General features: G+C 38.0%; 1 protein-coding gene across 3 annotated transcripts in view; it reads right to left on the reverse strand.

Moving 5' to 3' along the window:
• Positions 1-22,457, reverse strand: part of SLC9A9 (solute carrier family 9 member A9) — a 195,124-nt gene that overhangs the window by 133,619 nt on the left and 39,048 nt on the right. For all 3 annotated transcript variants that reach the window (XM_021536919.4, XM_077785661.2, XM_085587168.1), the window contains exons 5-6: positions 21,019-21,134; positions 12,932-13,037 (exon numbers count right to left, since the gene is read on the reverse strand). In XM_021536919.4, the coding sequence (XP_021392594.1) occupies positions 12,932-13,037; positions 21,019-21,134 (222 nt within the window). The remainder of the gene's footprint in view (positions 1-12,931; positions 13,038-21,018; positions 21,135-22,457) is intronic.

Here is a 22,457-nt window from a genome sequence, read left to right on the forward strand (position 1 = left end):
ATTTTTTAAAAAATTAACGCTCCAAGAAATTGCCAATTTCTTGGCATTCGCATCTATTGCCAATAGATGCAAACAAAATGGCCCACATGATTCCTAATGTGCCCAGACCATGCATTAGATGACCCCACCCCTGTCCTGACTTGGAACAGCCTAACCTTGAGGTTGTGCCAAACCTCTCTTTAGCCACATTTTACTCAGGAAAACAGTTCCCTTCTCTCAGGTGCTCCAGTGCAAGGGATGTGAAGGGCAGGACAGCTCACTTGGAACTCTTCTGTCTTAGCACTGCACGTTGCATGTGGAGTTCTCCTTTGCATTTATTGTCAGCACTCCTCAAGGATGGCTCACAGCATTTTTTTCCTCCACTGAAGACACACCCTGTGTTCTCAGTTTTCAGTTTCTGTGCTGCATAATGAAGGTTCAAACACTGCTGTGGGAATGGGATTTTCAGAGCTCCATAGCCCTATCGATTTTTCCATGTGCCCACCAAACAGCTGATAATTTTTGCCTCTTGCTAATCTGGATTTGAGATGAGCCAGTAATCTAAAGAAGAAAATCTTTTTAATCTCCTGAGCTGTTCAATCCCACCTACATTTCATTATTGAAAATATTTTCTATATTTTTATTCTAAAAAATGGAACAGCTAGGGAAAAATTACTCTGGCATTGTCTGAATGAAATGCTATCCTGTGTGATAACAAAGCTCCTCTCACAAATATTAGTTCCACTTCTATTGCTTTATAATAAATGGCTGCAGCTGTTGCCATGGCAATTTTAATTTTTAAAAATGTATCCAACTGAAGACAAGAAATGCAGCTGTTGTTATGAGAAATTCTAAAATAAATCCAGATGTGAATTGTATGATCTAGTGTTGGCAGTAATAATGTCAGAAACAGAACACGTTACATGTTTTGTTTTTTTTTATATACCGGAGCTGAGGATGGGGATTTAGGGATATTCTGAATTGTAAGTCTCTGTTCCTGATCCAAATATAGCAAATAAACAGAATAAAATTTCACCTTAGGGAAAGGCACTCCACTTGCTAGAAAAGCTGGTCAGCCTTGCATAGAGAATGGCACTAATATTCCTGTAGGAGAAAAGTGGGCTTCAAGCTCCCCTCTACCTTTCTGCTAATATGCTAACATTTATTCTTTACATCTTATAAAAAGAAAAATCACGGCCATGGTAGAAATCTTAGAATTGCAATATTACCTATTGTTTACTACCTTATCACTCTATAGCCTGAAGTTCTTTAGCCTGTTAGACCTTTAATGTTAGAACATTAAAACAAAATTGCTGGACAGTGCTCTATAAAGAAAGCATAATCCAGCAAGGCCCAGTACACATACTAAAAGTTATCCACTCAAAAATTTCTCTGTGCTGGGAAGGTAAAAAGTCCATGTAAGTCTCTTTGGGGAAAAAATATTTAAAGAGAGAATTTCTGAGGAGGTGATAGAAGAATAGGTCCCGACTTGTCTGACAGTGAACTGTAGCTCTGGGGTGTGCTGGCTGAAGAGCAATAGCTCAGCAAGAGCAGAGAGGCGCTGGGAGCAGGGCGGCACACAGGCGGAGAGCGGCTTGGATCCCTCTTGTTCCTATTCCCTGGCCTTGGAACTGCCAAGGCTGCTCTGCCCGGAGCCCCTGGAACTGCAGCTGGCTCTGCAGAGCCTGGGGGGTTCCCTGCAGCAGCCTGGGGCTGCTGAGAGCAGAGACGGGGCCGCTGAGCCTTGTGGAAATTGGTTCGCTCAAGCGTGAAGTCAGCGCTGATTCCGGCACCTGCCAGCAGCGCTTGGCAATCTGGGGATTACTGAACTTCACTCCTGGTAAAATTAAACACAGGGAATCACCACGTATGCAGGGAAGTTGATGTGGATGGGATTTCAGTCCCAGATTCTAAGGCAATCACAACAGTAAAACTTTCTTTTTATTCTTAAGGATTACAGCAAGAAGAGAAAACAAGAAAACACCCACAAATATACACTCAAACACTCATTCTGTTTCTCTGACTTCCATCTTTGGGAACATTTTACTCAAAATAATTGGAAGTCTGTCTTTATCCTTTGTATAAGAATTTTGAATGATAAGTCACCTTTAAGCCTTGCTAGTTAAACATATGATACTTGAAGGATATCTGAAAGTTAATGGGAATCTTGAAAATAATCTAAAGGATAATAAAATCCTACCCACCCCAATTTCTTAAATATAAATCACTTGATCAAAGTGACCTAATACCAAATATACTGGATGAGAGGTTTTGCTTTGATAATAATGAATTATTTGTAAATACACATGCTAAGACTTTTGGACACACAGCTGATCATGAATTATTCCTTAGTGCTAAGATTGAAAGAGTTAAGGAACATCTTCCTTTGTTAAAATTAACGTATATGCTATTGGCCTATCTAATGCATTGTGAAAAACCTCACAGAAATGACAGGCAGCCAAACAGATAATTTTTCTTTCTGGCTTTGTATAGACTCCATTGATTTATGGATAAACATGCATTATAACACATTAATTTCCACCACTTAGTTTAAAAGTAAATACTTTCCCTAGACAGGAAGTTCTATGAGGCTTAAACACAGCTATTAATAAGATGAAAATTATTCTGCCTAGCTTCATTACCCCCATAATTACTAGAACGTAGGAGTCTTGCCTCAGAAACTTTTGCATTCACTTCACTCTAACAATGCACAACAAAAACACTCTCCAAGCTATGGAGTAAGTCCTGATAATGCTAGAAATAAAATGTAAAACTGTGAACATCCTATAATGAGAGTTTAGAAATACCTTTCACCTTACTCTCTAGGAATGAAAACACTGTAATAAAGAAGATGTACACTGTTAAATGGTTCAGGGAGCTGATACATTTCTTCAGGAATATTTTCATTTAGCTATAACCTTCTCCCAGTGTGTCTGAGGCAGGAACAGCAGCCTGCTAGGCACTCCATTATTCTCATTTCTCTCACTATCGCTTCTGGCTGTGCTTGCTACAGATCAGTAGAACAATGTGGAAAGAAAAACAGTTTGATTTCTTTTAAGTGAAAATAAATTAAACTTTCAGTGAATGGGGATACAAAATTAAAATGTTTTAATGTCTAAAATCTATATAACTTTTTTGAGGTTTTACAATGGAGAAATTACTAAGGGAAAATCGTGAATATCAGTTTATTTAATGTATTGTTGGTATACTATTTGTTCAAAATTTTAATCATATTTAAGCCTTCATTTTCAAAATTCAAATTCTAGCATCACTATGTCTCCCCAGAAACGTGCTGAAATTTCATTAGGAATCCAAATAACATATATCTATACACATTACATTCAGAATATGTAGATCATTATAATTAGCAAGTAGTTAGGGAACATCAATGTTCCAAGTGCATTAAGAGCAAACTGATAAGAAGACTGGATGTGTTTCCTTGGTACAATGGTCTTCACAGGGAATGTTCATAAGTCCTATTGCCCTGAACACATAGAAATGAACCAGCTCTGTCACACTGAGTTCTCTCAGGGCCACTTGCACAACTGCTGCCCTGAGTGTCTTCTGTCTCTGTCACAGCTTGTGACTTTGCCAAAATGTCACCATTGAGACTACATTGCCATGTTGCATTTGCAATTTCCATGAAGATTTTTTTTTCTCTCTCTCTTTTTTCTTTTCCTCTCTTTAAATTGGCGTTCTGCAGAGCCATTATAGAGAGACTACCTCTGTGCTTATCTTGGACAGAAACCTTACAACCACACATTTACAAAGATTTCTCGCTGTACCACTTTGAAATTCAGACTTGTCATTTCCAAGGGGAGGAAAGAAGAATTTATCCATCTGTTTCCTACATATCTTTTGCCCTTGTGGAAATGTGACAAAATTATGCAAATTTGTAAGGGTTTCCAAAATGTTTAGTTGACAAATCTCAGTGGAGATCTGATAAACTTCATCAGCTAAAAATCTTCCAAGATCTCATTTTTTAGGCATGTACTATCTAAAACTTAAATATGTGGCATTTACCCCTGCAATTGCTGGTCCCCAGACTCAGGCAGCTGCTGTCCCCAGTGCTGTGACCGTCACATCACCCCTCTTGTCCTCATTACCTCTGTTTGTCACAACATTATAAGGATAGTGATGAGGTGCTTGCACCAGAAATGAAGACAGGGTTTCTCTTGACTTTAGGGTATGAAGGAGGTTGGTTACAGTCCTAGATTATCTCTAGAAATAATTTCTTTTTATCTCAGGTGGGAGACCTAGGGACTGGTGAGTGCCACAGAAGTGGTGGAGCTGGTCATGCAGTTCAGGGCAATGGGTAGGGTGAGATGGAGATGGTGACCATTGTCTTTCCATTGTCAAAGGAGAGAAAGATTGAGACCAACACAAAAGCAAGTGGAAACAAGGAGAGAGTGGAATTTTGTAACCATTGGAATAAAACCTGAGAATAGAAATTTGCTGATCTCATCATTGAAGTAGCTGTGAAGTGCAGTAAATAAAGGTTTGCAGTCACTCCTGCTGAGCCTGGCGCTGAAGGAAGGCAGCTGACGCTACCATTATCAATAATTCTCTTTGCTCAAGTGACAGAAGTATATCTTGAAACCATTAAAGTTTCTACTCCAAAAGGTGAAACATGCACACTGAAATGATGTCTTGGGTATGGAGAGTGGAGGAACACTCTGTATGAAAAAATAAACTTAAAAATTATATTTAATAAAAATGTTTACGAAAGGTACCTCTAAATTCCTCGTGTCAGATATGAAATTTTTTGCGCATTATGTAACTTTTGAGTATTTGATAACATTTGCATTATTTTGGTGTGCTTTTTGGACAGTTTCCCTCCCCTCCCCCCCCCCCCCCATACATATATATATATTTTTGCACATATGCACATGCAAAAGAATTTCATGAAGAGTTGTGTCAGTTCTAAAGCCTCAGTAGCTAAAGGATTTGAGCCTTAAAAGATCAAGGCTCGCAGGAGGAAGCAGTTTACCTGATATTGTTGTTAAAAAAAATATAAATGCTTAGAGCAGGTCAGAATGATGAAATTCAAATTGAACCATAGCACAGGGGTTCTGGATTCCTTCACAGAGGGATCACGAGAGACATCAGTCTTTCCTAGTGTTCCTGGGTAGCCAGTGGAAATTGTCCATTCTCCCACAATAGGAATGGGTTCTTGGTTCATGTAATCATAACTTGATCTCCAAGGAATAACAGCATTTTTATGGAGTATCCTGTTGTGACAAACTCTCTGTCTCTCTGAGATAGCTGTGCTCTCCAGTACTGTATTTCTGGGAAGGATTTGGGCAGTGAATAGGAATTGGTGGCTACCTCACAAATGAAATGGCAGAAAGGACTGCCTCACCTTTCTGACACACACTCCTCCTCTCTCTTCTCTGCCAGGAGACATGATATTTATGTTAATTTATTATAAGAGCCAGTCAGACTCTTATATACAGTATTTCATCCAGAGAGGATGAAATTTGCTTTCTTTTGGAACACTTCAAGGGAAATAATATCAGTACTATCATTTTAAAATAAAAGAGAGTTCTGTATGTAGAATTAGACTCTATGTAATTATCCTGCTTTCAGGAAAAATCTGTCTTATTCACTAGAAAAAGGTTATTTGGACAAGAAAAAACATCTGGAAGAGCTCAAAAACAAGGCTGACTTGTACCACAATGTACTTCAGTTCTGAAGAGTTCCCAATAGAAATCTTTGCAATTAAGAAGCTTTGACGCCAATTTGGTCATTTGCAGGGAAAGTGTAGCTAAATAATTGCCACTTAGGTGTGATTTGCAAGGACTGCAAGCAGTGCTCTTAATTCTGAATTTAAAACTTACCTGTTTGTGTATAAGTGGATGGAGATACCTGCAGCTACTCTGGTTTGATTGTGTCTGACAAGTACAGACATTCCCAGCTGATTTGAGCTAAGCTCTATCTTCATACATCCCTTAAGGCAATCTCCAGAACGTTGCTTACTGAAATCTACTCTAGCTTAGCAGTCTGCAGCTGAGGGCTGCCTGTTCAAATGAATTGCACAGACAAACCTGTGCCAACTAGAGAACTGTGGAGGGCTGACCCTGGCTGGGTGACGGGTGCCCACCCAGCCACTCCATCACTCCCTCCTCTGCAGGATTGGGTGGGGGGAAGAAACTAAGATGAAAGAAAGCTCAGGAGTGAAGATAAAGCCTCACTAATAAAGTAAAAGCTGTATGTGAAAGCAAAGGACAACAAAGATTTATTCTGTGCTTCCCAGGGGCGGGTGATGCCCAGCCACCTATGTGGAGCAGTTGCTCCAGAATATAAATGCAGTAACATTTATCTGCCCCTTCCTTCTTTCTCTTAGCTTTTATTGCTGAGCACATCACATGCTACAGGATATCCCTTTGGTCAGTTTGGGTCAGCTGTCCTGCCTGTGTCCTCTCCCAAGTCTTTGTTCACCTCCTGCACTGGGATGCTGGAGGGACAGAGCTGCTGCTGGTGATCAGCACCTTCAGCTCCCAGTGCAAGCACAGCTCTGGGAGGGCTGCTGGGGGAAATGAGCTCCAGCTCACACAGACACAGCAGCACAGAGAGCAAGACCTTTAGCATATATTAACTAGAACCTAACTAAAATTTTAATATGGCAATAATCTTGGGAAAAATATACAAAATACTGAAATGTGAAAAAAATTGAGGAATGAGAACTACTTCCTTAAAATATTCTCTTCCAAGTGCCCATTTTCATACTGAAATTTTGGCTTTAAGAAGCATTACAGAAACTGAACAGCATTTTTTCCTTTCATTTAAGTGTAAGACTGGTCTGTACAGTAAAGCTCATGGAGGAGAAAAGAAAGAGGTTTTGTTAAGCAAATGTACAAACATTTTATGTGGGATTTCCTCTATTTTGGGAGAGAAGCTCTTTTAAAGTTCCTGCTAATAGCCAGTTTGGTTAGTTTCCCAGTGCTCACATCTCCTGTTCCAGATGGTCAGTGACGTGAAACTCTAATTATCATCAACAAAATAAGCTGGGACTAAACCCTTCCTCAAAGGTAAAAAGAGCAGATGGACAACCAAAATTTCATTATTACAGAAATAATACAGAAAAGGACTACTCATCTACCTTTCAAAATCACTCACTAATGTGATGCACAATTAACTCTTTGCTTTATTAATATATAAATTACTCTGTTATTTGACTTTGAATGGCTGCTTGGTATATAAATCTTTCCAAAAATATTTGGAATAGCAGCCAAATCCATCTTGTATAAGGGAACCAGTAAGTGAAATGATTGGGCTGAGCTTCTATCCAGCATTTTGTTTGCTTTCAGGTTTTCAGGGGATTCTATTTTATTCTCCTCCACAATGTTACAGACATCCCTCCTCAGGAATCTCTGTGGGAATAAAATCACAAATAGCATTTATCTGGAATGAGGCAAAGCCTGTATCCAGAGAACCAGTTAGTCATTCATCCAGAATTGTAGCTCACAGACATTGAAATCCCTAAATATTTGCAAAGGATTCAAAGTCATGAGGTCAGTACCATGGAGCAGCTCTCCCTGTGCCTGTTGGGTTCCAGTGCTGGTCTCACTTTGAGCTGTGATTTCTGGGTCAGGCTTTGCAAAGGCAGCCCCTCATCTAAACCTGCCCCAGCTCAAACGGAGCTCACACACACCTCAGTCCCTCCAGGCTGCCCAACCAGTCGGTGTAAACACAGCTGCAAAGAGAGGGTCTGGGAGCAACCCCCGGTATTGCTGGCAGAATCTCATTCCTTTTCTGAATTCAGATTCACTGTCTGATTGCAGCATAGCACTCTTTAGAACTGGCTGTTCTAATTCCTATTCTGTTGCCATTTTTCTACAGTTCAGAAGTAGATTTTGATGTACTACTTAAGGATTTCAACATAGGTATTCATTACAAACCAATATAAAAGGGCAAAATTGCATCAGAGAAAGATAATCAGGTTTTCCTTTGCATGCCTATGAGTAAACAAGCTTTTCTTCCCTCTAAGTGTCCTAGCTACAGGTTTATGTATCACTGTCATGATCTGTAGTTACACAATGAGACTTTGTTTCTTGCTTCTTTTTCCTAGCCACGCCTTCACCATGTCCATTTATTGCTTTCACCAGCTCATTTTGTTTCACCATCTTTATTTCACCATCTCTTCTCACATTAGAGATCTATTTTCTTTAAACAGGAAAATGTTGTATGTGTTGATACTTTTTACCTGTCACCTGTCTGATAGCACAGGTGCTTTTATTTCCCTCTTTCCTCCCTTGAAAGGTTCTGTGCACGCTTTGTACATTAGTTGGCAAGGAGTGAGGCTTTTATCCTTTTGAAAAAGAATTCCTAGGCTGAAGAGTTCTACGTGTAAGTACACTGAAGCTATTAGCTGTGTGTACATAAGGGCCCACTTATGGATAGAAGTGTTTTTTTACACTATCTCTATGAACTGATATGTCTAGGACGTGTGAATAACATCTTAGCACTCAGATACATGTTGAGAATAAATAGAACTTAAATTAGTTTCATTTTCACTCCAGTGGCTGAGACAGTATTGTAAAAGACACTAAGGAATTGCATGAATACAGGGTTTAAAAAGTGGCTAAAACTATAAAGGCCATAGAGAAACCAGTATCCTTTTTTTCTCTTATGCAATGACTCAATACTTTTTGCCATTTGCTAATAGTGCCTAACAAATCTCAGCACGAGGAAGGGGATTCAGGCTGACAGAATTCCCTGTGTTCTTAGACTGAACAAACTCCCAGTTACTTACAGGTGAGGAGGTAGCTGAAACAAAGGATAAGCTAAAAGAAAAATCTTCATGATACACATGAAACAAAAGATTTTGACACAGTACATATGGAAACCCACAATATTGCTTTTAAAGGCCACTTTCAGAATATAACTATAAACATTTTGTGGGAAAAATATGATATGACAAGATTCAGATGTCTTTCCCCTGTAAAATTTATTATTCAATGTGTTCAGGGATCAAAGTGTGGCAAAAACTATACAGAATAATGCTTCAAAAATGGAAGGGCAAAGGATCCAAATTAGAGACAGTCCACGACAAATGAAAAAAATAAAAATATAATCATAAAGGGAGCTTCACATCTACTGAGATATGCATCAAGGAGACACCCATTACAACTTTCAAAGCCAATATGATTCCTGTAACTCCCAGCTCTCAGCTTAATTATTCAGCAGCATGGTTACAATATCAGTTCTTATCCTTTGCAGAACAGCTGATTTTAATGTAGAATACTCAAGGAACAACAGTTAGAAACTGTGAAAAGTAGGGAAGTAACACTTGCTGATAATGGACAGTTGGCCCTCACTGGGATAATGACCACATGAAATACAGACTGAATACTTGCAATTGCATTTGATGTTTGTCAGTTGTCTGTTTTTCAGTGTCTGGTTACATTTCTCTCTTGTGTATGCTATATTCAAGTTCAGTGACATAACAGAATTAAATCCACTGAAATAATAACAACACAGGTAAACAAGTACCTAGAACCAGAAAGGTTTAAAGATTCTCATTAATTTTCTATTTGAGGTCCATTATATCACAAGTTCCTTATATTTTGAAAAGATCTAAACTGTACAAAAAGTACTAATACGATGTCTGTGCCTACCAGTGAGAATCACCAGTGTGTCAGAAGGAATTCTCTTGTCTGCCTAAGATAATTATAGGAATCACTGTCTGAGAAAAGACAACTTTAGAGGGTGCTCAGCATCTAAATTGAGCTGAACTCTGGCTTCTGAGTTATTTTCCCTGGAAATTGACACTTTTTTTCAATACATTTGTTATTCTTTGAATAAATCAGTTACCTTTGCAATGTTATTTTAGAAAGCCCTATACAAGCTTCTGCCAAGAAAGAAGGGTTTGAGCATGATATTGACTTCTATAATGTATGTCTAGACTAGAATGAAAGTAACTTTTGAGTGAAGAAAATGTACAATGACCTGAGTTGGTATATGTTCATCCTGGAAATATTTAAGAGGAACCAAAAAACTAATTTTATCAGGATTTTCCTCAGTCAGTATTCTGGGAAACAATGTATGTAGGAAGTGTTTGTGGCTTAATTAATCATATGTGTTTTTCTGGGAGGAAGCAATAAAAGTCTTCTAAGGCTCTGCTATAATTTTTCTTAAATACTTGGAATTACTGATGTTTATTTTCTGTGAGAATTCTCACAAGTTTTTATTAAAAGGAGAATTTTATCCTAATAATGAAAAGTTGTAAGAAACTCCGGAAGTGATTTCGATATGAGAAAATCCTTGCTGCATCTCCCATGCCCTTGTTTAGGGAGGCCCTTGTGTGTGTGAGCTCTCCCAGATGCACAACAGCTCGTCAGCCTTCCTGCAGCCACTGCTGCCAGTTTGAGTCACAGTGATCCCTCCTGCACGGATTATCTTCAGATAGCACCCTAGAAATGACACCTTGCAGTTGCCACAAACAGCCAGGTGTTGGTGGGGCAGGGTGGCAGAGGGGAGCTGTTAAGCTGGCCCAGAGGATTGGTGTCCCTGGTTGGTGTTTTCACTGTGTGCACACATTCTTGCAGCAACACAGCTCCTGTGACTTGCTAAAGCCATAGAGAAATGCAGGGGTGGCTGGTCCTGCTGCTGTCCTTCTTAAACTGAATGATAAACAGGAGAGGAAAAATAGAGACTGGAGGGAGAAGCTGAAAGAAAGGAGAGAGATCAATCTAAGCCCTTGTTGGCAGCCAGCCATGCTGCCTTCACCTTGCCAAATTGCCACCTCCAGCCATAAGGGCCTTTTCTCTTTTCTCTTCCTGCCTCTCCTGCAGTGAGTCACTCCTGCAGACATTATCTTACCTGTTCCGTTAGATAATGGAAAACAATGTGTATTTTCATATTCTATTTTTCTGGTTATCATTATGTAGCGTACTAAATTACTTACTCTCGCTTTTCTGGATTTGTAAACATTATTCTCACACCTTTTTAAATAGACATCTAGTGCTGTAATTATGAACATGTTGTGTTTACATACAAGAATGGTATGGGTTACATGACAAAAAATAGCTGTTCCTTTGCAGTGACAGAAAAACAATTTTCTTCATTTAAAACTCAGGTTGTTTTAGTAGGGTGTTGGTTTAGTAGGGTGAAGCTGGCAATATTAACAGTATATATTTACTTAAAATGCCAGGAAGATTAGATTGGGTTGCAGAAGTATTGTATTTGTGCAGAAGCTGATTATTTAAGCCAGAGAGTAATGAAATGTGAAACTGATGATGCCATGTATTCTCTTCAGTCTCTACAAATTACTGTAGAAATCAAAGAATTAGTCACAGTGAATATATAAAAAAAAACACATCAAATTTCCAGTGACAAGAGATTCTATACTAAAGATTTGTAATCTCCCATGTAACAGCAAAGAAAACATGAGAAGTAGATAGGCTGAGGTGCATAACCTAGACTTGAGTACTGGGGAGAGCAGAGCTTAGAAACTCATGAATCATGTACTGGAATACTGATGGAACTGGAATCAGATGGGACTTTTCCTTTTAGATTTGTTCTGCAGCTGAGTTGCTCCTTTGGGAGATCTGTGTGCTTTGGCATCAGGGTGGCTGAAAACTAGAGATTCAAAATACTCCGAGGTCCCTTAAGTTGCTTGGAGCCTTTCTGTTCCTCTGTGGGAACCTTGCACTAACAGACGAGGAGTCTAAATGAGCTGAAAATGTCTCGGCTGCTATTAAACAATGCCCAGGGAGAGAGATAAAAATCTCAGACATTGCCACCTACGTGTCTTTCCAATTCTAATAGCTGCTGCAGCGCTTTTCTGTGGCTCTCTCTACCCGGTTGTCTGGTCTTTGCTTACTTTTACTTTTGTGCATTTTATTATCTGATGTACCAGAGCTCTCCCAAGTGCCACATTCCAGCCCCAGTCCCGGATGTGACAGCCACGCTGTCTCTAATCCTGGACTGCTGTACTGAGACACCGACAGCGCTTGAAAACTCTGAAAACTCTGGGAGGAGTTTAGTGTAGGTGAAGGTTACTAGACTGATAACTGGAGAATAATAAATTAAATAGAAATGCTATTTCTTTTTTGTTTTGTGAAACAAATGCGGTTTTCTTGCAGCAATGATTATAAGTTGAAACTCCATGGTGTTTAAGACAAAATATTAAACTCATCTTTTAACTACTGTACAGCCTTTTATTCTGAAAGATAGGATAAATCCTTGTTCAAGGAACCATGTTTAAGGAGAAAGTTGGCACTGAACTGAGGCTTACTGTGAAGCACATTCAAACATCGTGGAGAACTCAATTTGACTTTGCAGTTCCTGTTACTTTTAAGATTATCTGAGAGGATTATTTGTATTTCTAGCAAAGCTCTGGGAAGCATATAATACATGTAGAGTGGAGTAAACTTGAGATCCCATTAATCATGTACTTAGCATCTGTGTTTTTAGGACAGCACATACTTGTGCAATTTGGCCCATCATTTGTGATCTGTTTGAGGATTCCTGAGAACAAAAAAGCTATATATAAATTTAAGATACTATTATCAGCTGAAGTTCTGCCAGCTTCCATAGACAGAATTAGATAAACAGATACTGTGTACCACTTTGTGGTTTTAATCTTGGAAAATAATAGATTGCAAAAAATACAAAGAACCTGTCTTGATTTTATAGTTGTTCTATATCCCAGGTGCTCATTTAGCATTATTTTTTCAAGATATCATAAGCTTACCATTTCACAGAATATACTGCTTTCTGGGTTAAAGAACATGAACTAAAATTGCATTCTGGATATATAGTTGCTATGAACAATATTGGAATTCTAGTGTTAACAAACCAAGAAAAAATTCTAAAGTTACATCTTTGTAACAAAACCTTCAAATGGCATTGCTATACTTGAACAAGCTATATCAGTGAGAATGATATCAGTGAATAAACCTTTAACTATCTCACCAAGTAAAAAAAGAAGGTGGGTGTAACTTACTGAGTCAGCACGATAGCCACAGCATCATTTAGGACACTCTCTCCAAACAGGAGTGTGTATAAATCTGTATCCACATTCAGCTCATGGAAAATAGCAAGGACTGTCACTGTATGGAAAGAAAGCAAAGAGAGTTGGCATTTTCATATTCCTCTGGCAGTTCAAGAAATAAAGCACTGTTAGATACTGGTTTTGAGAAGCCCAGTCCTATATATTGCCCAAGTGGATAACAATGAGTTAAGAAGGATGAACTGGAAAACATAAGATCCTTAAATTCGTTAAGTCTATGAGTTTTTCTGCTTCAGCTGAGTTAGGAAGAAGCTTTCCCTCTCACACAGAGAATCCTACAGAAATTAAAATGTCACAGTGTGTTTCACTGTGCATAAAGCACTGTGATCTTGTGACCACAGAGGAATAAGGGTGCTGAAAAGAGTTGGGCTTGCTCTGGATTTTGTGTGTGATGAGTAGGGGGTCTGCCTGTTTGAAGAAGGATATAATAACACTTACCCATCTGTTACACATGTTCACTAAGGGATGTGCAGCGTAACCACCCTGTCCTGCCCGATGCCCAGCAATGTGCCTCATGGTATCCAGGAAGCCTCGGGCCCAGACCAGAATATTTAACAACTACAACCCATTCCAAGGCTCCTTCAGCACACCATAGTTTAAGTTCCTTCCTTCTCCCTGAGTGATACCCTATATTTGATTTACCAGTTCACCAGTGCAATAGAAAAAATAGAATGTGGTGAATTTAAATTGAAGGTGAGCAAATGATTTAGACACACATCATCAGGAGTATTTAGACATTTGGTTCATATTCAGGTAATTAAGTCCTGTAGATATTAACTTAGGCCTTCTCTGTTCTTCCTTCTTCCCTGCAGACAGGGGATCACAGTCCTTCCTGTGGTCTATCTTGCACTTCATCATCTCCAGCTGAAGAAGGCTGTCTATGTTCTGTGTATGTATTTTTTGAATTCTTGTTATTCTTACTATTTTCCCTTTGCGTGGACAAAGCAGAACTTTCTCATTTCAAACAAAATTCAATGTGAAGATCCCCGATAACTTGTCTGGTTAAAAATTACATGATAACTCACTGCTTCACTGGTGCTCATTCTAATACATATTTGTGCAGTTGACTCTGTCCTCATATCCCAGGAATCCCAAAGATTAGGAGTGCCTCTGGGATGCCAAGTTCACATCTGACATTTTAGAAATAAAAATTATACACTTTTACATTCATGTGACTGCTGATAATTCATTGAAGAGCATGACCAGCTGATTATGCTTTGTCTTATAACATTTCTTGGAACTTTGAAAGCATTGCTGCTAAGATTTTCTAAATGGCACTTAAATATCTATGTAATCTCAAAATCAGTTTATAAACCCAAAGTAGGTTCTCAGTTCTCCTGTGAGATTTTATGTTAAAGTGATCTCTGTTGATGTGTTATCTCTGAAGAATTTTGGAAGTGTTATTCTACAGAAGACAATTTAGGAGATGTGTGTAGCTGAACATTTGCTGATATAGCTATATTTAAATTAGTTAGTTATATTTAACTATCCTGGTAACCTCACCCATCTACTCCCACTGCAGTTATAATTTAAACTAGGAAAAGAGTTCTTTCCCCAGAATAACTCAAAGGTGTAGGCAGAAGCTTTATTGACAAAAGATATTTTCTTGGTTCACCAACATCTATATTCAGGTTTTTGCCTAATTAGCAATGCTGACTTAATGTGCTAAAAGTGGACTCACTTTAGTCTCCTGCTCTCTAATGTCATTGGCATAAAACCAGACTTGTTTTCTAAAACTATTTGCCACTTTCAGCTTTTGCTTATTAGCTAATTAGTTTGGGCTCTCGTTAATAGTCCCTGTGATAATGATAGAAGGAAAAGAAAACAGTAATCAAAGTCAATGCACTGCTGGGGTGTGTGTGGAGCAGGCCAAGACAATTAGACAGATGCCTACACATTCCTCTCCTTCCTCCTGCCTCCTAAATAAACAACATTTTCTTCTTGCTTTCTCTCCCAACTCTACCCCAAAAATATTACTTTAAAATTTTCAAATGAAAGCAAAATAATAACGCAAGAAACACAGTAATGCATCAATTGCCTCTTCTGGGAGAAACTCCCCAGTTCACCCAGTTCTCAGAAGGTATCTTACATTTCAAATGTTTGCCCACTTCCAGGGGAGGTTACTGGATCTTCTTTACCTGTCCCTGACTGAAGGGTCCTGGTCTCTGCTCTGTCTCTCTGCTTGTCTGGCCCAAGGCAGAGCAAACTTCAGCCCTACCTCTGCTGACAGAAATTTATCTGAATTGTTTTTAAAGAACTGAAATGATGCTGGTTCCACAAAACTCAAGGGAGTCTAACTGGCTCTTCAGTATTCATACCATTTATAAATGCAATTATTCCTGAATCATGTCTAACCCAAATCTCCCCTCCTGCTTTTCAAGTCTGCAATTTCCATTCCTAGCCTAATGAGAGACAAAAATTTGTCATATTTATTCTGATTTTCTTTCAGCAGAATTTGTCTATTCAAAGACTCATTTCAGACATCTCCTCCCTAAAATGACTCACTTCATTCAATCTCCTCCTTTAGTAATGTTTTCTTGCCCTCTAATCAGCTCATATCTTTCCTGAAATACAGTGCCTAAAACCACATCCCAGTAATGTAGTTGACATTTGCTGTCAAGAAATAGAATGAAAAAATGCTGTAGAACATGTTAATAAATCTTGTTTTCCTTTTTCTTGCTATGTATTGGTACTGGTGACTCACTTTCATAGGTTGTAAATTCGAAATTGTTTTCAAAAGTGAACACTCACTTCTTATTGCTTATCTATGAAGATGCTTTTTTTTAAGTGTAGCATTTATCCTTGTCTATTTTAAATCATTACAGGAATCATATTGAGTTCTAACCATGCCTTTCAAAGTGTTTGCAATCTCCTTTCAACAGAATGTTGTACAATAAACAACATTCAAACCCTCCATTGCATTAGCCAACTCATTAATGAAAATTATAAGTAGTATCTGCAGAAGAACAGAGATCTGCAGGATCTTTAGCACATCCACCCTTTTAAGAAAACATTTTCACCTTGTTTTGACCACCACTGTCTAGGCACTTCTTCATGACCACAACTGCCTTCATTAATTATGAGAATCTCTGGGCATAGGTCAGAATGGACACATCAAAGGGGATGTGCTACTCTGCTATGGAAGAAAGTTAATTTAAATTACCTTAGAATAATGCTCTAGGAATAGTCATCATGTCCAAGGAAGTCACATCATGTTTTGTCAAATAGATGACATCAAAACTCAAGGGAAGTAAATTAAAATAATCCTATACCACAGTAACATGTTCAGTCTGTGAGAACTCTGATAGCTAAGAAAAGTTTGCAGATGCTGCACTGCAGTCAGCTTGTCCCTTGGCTTTCTGAAGGCACAGTAAGTAGGGCTTGGTCTTTGTGTGGTAACTACTCAAAGACTTCTATAATTCATTAGATACAATCTGTATTACAAAGATACCAAACTACTTTTCATTAAAGTACTCAGCATCTCTTGTTTCAGTGCAAGGTAATGGGGACAGAAAATGAGGTGGGTATAGAACTGACTGGAGGACAGGTCATTGGGGGAGCACCAACACCTTTTGTGGCAGTAGAAAACTGACACCGACAGGAATACCATGTACCAGAGCTGCTGACTCAGAAAGGGTTGTGAACTTCAGTTAAAAACTCAGTGATGGGAAGCAGGAAATAGTGAGGCATCTGAGATTTTCACAGATTTTATTTATGCCAACAGAAGTCTGATTCACTTCTTCCTTGACTTCATGGGCTGAGGTAGGATCTGTCATATGCTAAGCCCAACATGATTTCAGTTGTACCCAAGTCATAGAAGCGTCTGTGGAGCTGCTTTTGAAAGGTACCTTTTGACAAATGTAGATACAAATTGGCTTGTTATAGATGCCTGTAAAAAGTATATTTACTGAAATACCACCAAACTGCAACAATCCATATGCTAACTATATCTAATACTACTTTGCTGTTACTTTTAAAAGAATAAGGAAACAAAAAAAAAAAAATTACACAATTATAAAAAGTATTAGTATTATTGTACCTCAGTCTTCTGACTAGCACTATTAATACCTTTCATAGCTCATGGGCCTAAATTCTTTTAGGAGTGCAGTATCAAATGTGAAGAAAATAAGATTAGAGAAATCTAACTTTTATTTCCTATTGACTTTGTCTAAAAATAAAGATTCCAATTTGAATTATAGACTTTTTCACTATTAATAAGTCACAGCACTCTCAGATTAGTTCAGTGGCGAATAAGAAAGCAGATATATATTTAAATTAAAAACACATTTATAAACTGTTTTACATAGAGTGTTTGAAATGCATTACCTTGCTGTATTTATACATTATGCTTCTTAATGCAAAATCCCTTGATTTTATGAGAAACAGAAACTGCTTTTTCTGATAAATATCCAATTTTATCAATAATAAGAGCAGTGCAACCCACAGCTCCAGTTCAGCTGTAACCATAGTAACTTGCAAAAGGGAAGAGTCTTGTGATTGTCAGTGTGACCAAAGGTAAGGGAGTTCATATAGCTCAGAAACAGCTGTGCTCCAGCACACTGTGAAGGTACATCAGTTTTCTATACTTGTAACATCAAAAATTAGAAAAAAAAAACAACCCAAAAAAAAAAAAAACAACCAAAAGGAAGGGCTGAAGGCATGTAAAATGTCTTTGGATGAAAGTGGTTGCCCAGAAGGTGCTACCAGCAGCAGCCCTGGAGCGTGCCCAGAGCGCCGTGCTGCTTGTGCAGTTTTGGTCCCCTCTCTACACCCTGTGCCGGGTCTGTGCTGTCCAGGATTCCACCCCAGGCACGTTCCTGCAGCAGGGCTGCCAGCCAGCCCCAGGGCCGGCTGTGCCACCAAACCCGTGGGCACTGTCACTGGCAGGTCTCTGGTGGGCAGGGACCCCGAGCTGGGCTCCACAGCCCCGTCCCTGCTCACTCTGCTACCTCTGAAGGGAGCCCAAAAACACTCCCAGAGTCAGGGCACATCAGAAACCAAGTCCCAGTACCAACAAAAGGAAACCCTTTCAACAGCGAAACAAGGAAATCTGTGCTGTTTTATGCAGATGAAACAATAAGACATTATTTCCTTGACAAGGTGATGAATTATGCCTATTGATCAGAATAAAGAAAAATGCAAATACTGGTGTCATGCTTTAAATAAAGAATAATGAAGAGATAATTTGGGAATTTAAAAATTCTATTTCTGAAACTTTAACCTCTCACCTGAAATCTTAAAATGAGAAATTTTCTCTACTGAAAATTATAAATTATTGGAAGGAGATGTTCTCTGTAAGATGAATTATTTGGTCGAGAGTAACCATGTTTTGTCCCTGAAGTTTCTAACTCTGCTTTCTAGAGACATGAAAGTTTTTTGAATCAACACAAAATCTTGTTGATATGTAAGGATCACAGTCTATAATGCAAAACATAGTCCCAAGTATATCCAGCCCTAAATTAATTTCTTAATCTTAGTTCAAGTGCTAGTTTTCTATGTAAGAAAACACACAGCATATAAAAGCAGTTCTTCTGAATTATTTCTATGCCAAAATATCTAGATTAAAAATCTTCAGATAAACTTCAGAACTAAAAGCTACAGAGTGCTGTGACAGTATTTCTTTCTTCTTAACAATACTAGAAAATTTTACCTGGCATACGTTTGTTTACTACCCTGACAGTAAAGGTCTTTATTTAAGATGTAAACACCTACCAGTCATCTTTACTATCACAAATAAGGAGCTCAATCAAACCAACTTCTGTCAAGTCAACAGATCAGTTTTTAGCATCTTTTTAGATTTAATTGCTTTCCGTAGCCAAGGGAAATTAAATCTCTTTTTGAAATGAGTTCATAATCCTACACAGTGAAGAATTAAATGAAAAATCATGTAGGAAATCTGACAGGAATTTATTATTTAATCTTAAGACTAATTTATTTTTGATAACACTAACAACATTTCACTAAAGTTTTCTGAAAAAAAACCCAAAGTGAACCGTAGTTATCACAGATAAAATCTTTATACTGATTATTTTATGCCCTAATACGTATCAGTCCTCTAGGGGACCATATTTGAATTGATTTTGGAATGCCAGTGAGCTCTTTACACACTTGAGATTATAATTCACTACCAAATGCTAAAACACAATTAAATATTTTCAGCAGTGTTGAGCATTTAATTGTTGAAAAACTTAATTCAAAATTCTCTTAAGTCTTTGAGAGGTTCAAATGTATGGGTAAAATTAGTGAACACATGAAACAACTTAGAATATTGTGAATTGATAGCAGAGGGAGCAAGACATTAAAGAACTCTTGGATGTGCAGAGACTATATAAGCAGAGAAGTAATTAGAAACAATATTAATCAATGACAGTTTGTCACACTAAAAATATTTTTCTCAACTGCAGCTTTAGCTTTGTAAGCCTGTTTAAAACTCTGGGAAAAGTACTCCTTGTAATTTATTCCTTATAGTTCAAGAGGAGTTTCTTTTTTTTTTTTTTTTTTTTGTTTTGTTTTGTTTTGTTTTTCTCTTGACTGTTCTAGATTAATCAGTGGTTATTTAATACTCATAGTCAAAATCAGTGCATTTGTCCTATACATTACTCATCATAAGCCAACATTTGTGAAACTAAATAGTCTTGGACTGGGAAATGGGAAAGAAACTAAGCCAGCTGCAAAACTCTATTTATAGCACTATCAAGAAATATACTTGGAAATTGTAAAGACACTGTTATTCCATAAGCAGTTTATTTTCCTAAGTTTCCCTTGTGCTTCCAACTTCTGTGTTTTTCTCTTGTTCTGAGGATAGGCTTCAATCATGTGCTGAATTTTATTAATATAACTGGGTGGTCGAAGAAGTGGCAGCATATTGGATGTGTGGATTAATTTGAGAATAGCAATTTGATGCAGCTTTTACAGTAACCTTGCAACAACTGTTTTTGTGGAAATCAATTGTTTTTTTACTGTACTTTTAAGCTGTCAGAATGATAAATCACAAGCCCAAAATATTTTGTTAAATATTGAGACTTCATTTAAAGACTGGAAAAAAATTGTAGAACAGTATTGATTTTTCTAATTTCTTTTAAAAGCCAGGAATTTGAAAGCTTTATTCCTAAGTATTTCAGAGAAGCTTCTCAAGGGTAGTTTTTTAACACTAATGCAGCATTTCACATGCATCACAAAATGTTTTCTATTCTGTCTCCTTTAACAGCTCAGCTGAAAATTTTGCAAAAATCCATTGCACCTTGCAGATTTTCTTTTTTGTCTTAGTAGATAGCCTCTAAAAAATATTTGTTCACCTTCTCCTTTACTGTGTTCCCACAGCTGCAAATAGCAATACTTTTAATATCTGAATACTCTTATTGACATTTTGAACATAACAAAACCTGGACAAATCTATGAAAGCTAGGCTAACTTTTGAGATGAGACTGTTTTAATTAGAAGGTGGGACTAGAAGACTTCCAGCCATCCCTGCAAATCAAAATTATTCTGTGATTCCAAAACTGATTGAGTCTGCTGCCTAGACATTGCCATTTACTGTAACTTTGGGCTTTAAATCTCACATCTGCAAACTCAAGCCAGTTTCTTGGAATCTGTTACTTTGCAGTTGTATTTATCATGAGAATTCATTGATCTCACACAAACAGGATTTATATGGCCAGACTGGAGGCTCCATTCCCCTGTCTTTGGTGGCTGTGAGTTGTGATCATTATCTGCAGGCTCCAGCTCCCGGCAGCTCACGTGGTGTCCTGAAGATCAGAGAACATTTCCCAACCTTTTCAGTAACCTCAATTATAAAGTTTGTGATCTCAACCTAGGAAAACTAGCTACTAAAAAACCACAAGGGACCTCAGGAGCTGGCTTGGACTTTGATTGACTTTTGATTATCAGAATAACAGGTATTTAACAGCTAAGAAAAGAAAAAATACCAAAACAACAACAGAGACTTTGAACATTTCTATGGCATATACAGTTCTTATTTACTCTTCTGACTTTTGAAAAAGTAATTTATTTGAAATGGTTACCTGGATCTGTGGCAGACATCAGTGATCCAAAAAATAAACAGTCAGTGAAGTGGAATTCCCATTGCTTTAATTGGCCAATGTGTACCATGGCCTTCACAAAGCCATACATTATCAACCTGTCAGGGCAAGGATAAGACTGGTATTCAGACAGAGTTATTAATACTTATGTTTAATTTACAGTATTAAACATGTTCTTATTCTCTTCAGCTTCTTTTCAATGAATGTATCACATGAATACTGAACATAAACTGCTATAACAAAAATTCTATTTCCTGTTCAACTGTCAAGTATTGTATTGAAACGTCAGAGACAATTCCAAATCAAAGGTTTTCTGGGTAATTTTCATCTGCTGTTAGCAGAGAACAATGGTTTGGGCTGTTTATTTTTCAAAAGGAAAGATGAGATAAGATTAAGAAGACATTATTAAGACAAATTTGTCTAATGCAGAATATTTAAACAAAGGAAATTCTACTATCAGCTCTGTGGCTTGCTCTGTATTTCTAAGTGAATTGTTTTATTTTATCAGCTTTTAAATGTTAGTTCCACATAAGGTCTCTAAATGGGCATATTTAGCAACTCAGTGTCAGTGAGCCAACAAAGTCACACTTCAAAATGCACTGCTACAGCCTCACTAGTTTCACAGGAAATGTTATCACTGGTTTATGTAACTAGACAGTGCCCTCTGAGACGTGCATTCCAATTAGAATATTGAAATAACTTGGAAAAGAGATTCACTTGTTATAATCTGTTGCAGATTTTTACGTTATCGTTAAGGTTCTGTCTAGTTAATAAACTCCATTGCATTCAATGCCTGTTCCATAAACAGATAAATTGACACCTGTGCTCTTCTAACTTCAGACTCTAAACCAATCATTTAAACAAGTTCCATGCATGCTCATCCTGAGCTAGGTTTTGCCCTCAGCTTTTCTCCTAAGGTGCTCCTGAAGTCACATGAACACAGACCTGAGGGACAGATAAAGTGCAATTAATAAACAGCCTGAGAGTTAATTACAAATTGCTTTCAGATGCTTCACTAAGCTCACTGTATTGCACAAGGAGAGAAGCAGAGAGGTCACCACAGCCTTCCCCAGTGGCCCTGAGTATTTGTGTACATATTTACAGAAGTTCTCTAGCACACAGCTCACCAGCAGTCACCCTAAACCCCTGTATGCAGTTGTGGGTCTCCTTGATTGATGAGCTCACTTTCTCTACCTTCCCAAAGAAAAACGACTCAAGACCTTACAGTGAACTTAGTCTTTTTATCCCCAGTGAAATTTGTCAGCTTAAGGAATGAGTCCTTCAAAACCTGACTGTGGTGCTGCTCTCCCAATTTTCAGTTGTATCCAAAGCCACAGTAATGGAAGTGAGCGCAGCCATGTCTTTTAGAAATAATTCCCTAAACCTACTTGCAGGTTTGACCAGAGACATTCTTCTCCCTC

This window comes from Lonchura striata, chromosome 9 (assembly GCF_050655825.1).
Source record: "Lonchura striata isolate lonStrDom1 chromosome 9, ASM5065582v1, whole genome shotgun sequence".
Lineage (NCBI taxonomy): Eukaryota > Metazoa > Chordata > Aves > Passeriformes > Estrildidae > Lonchura > Lonchura striata.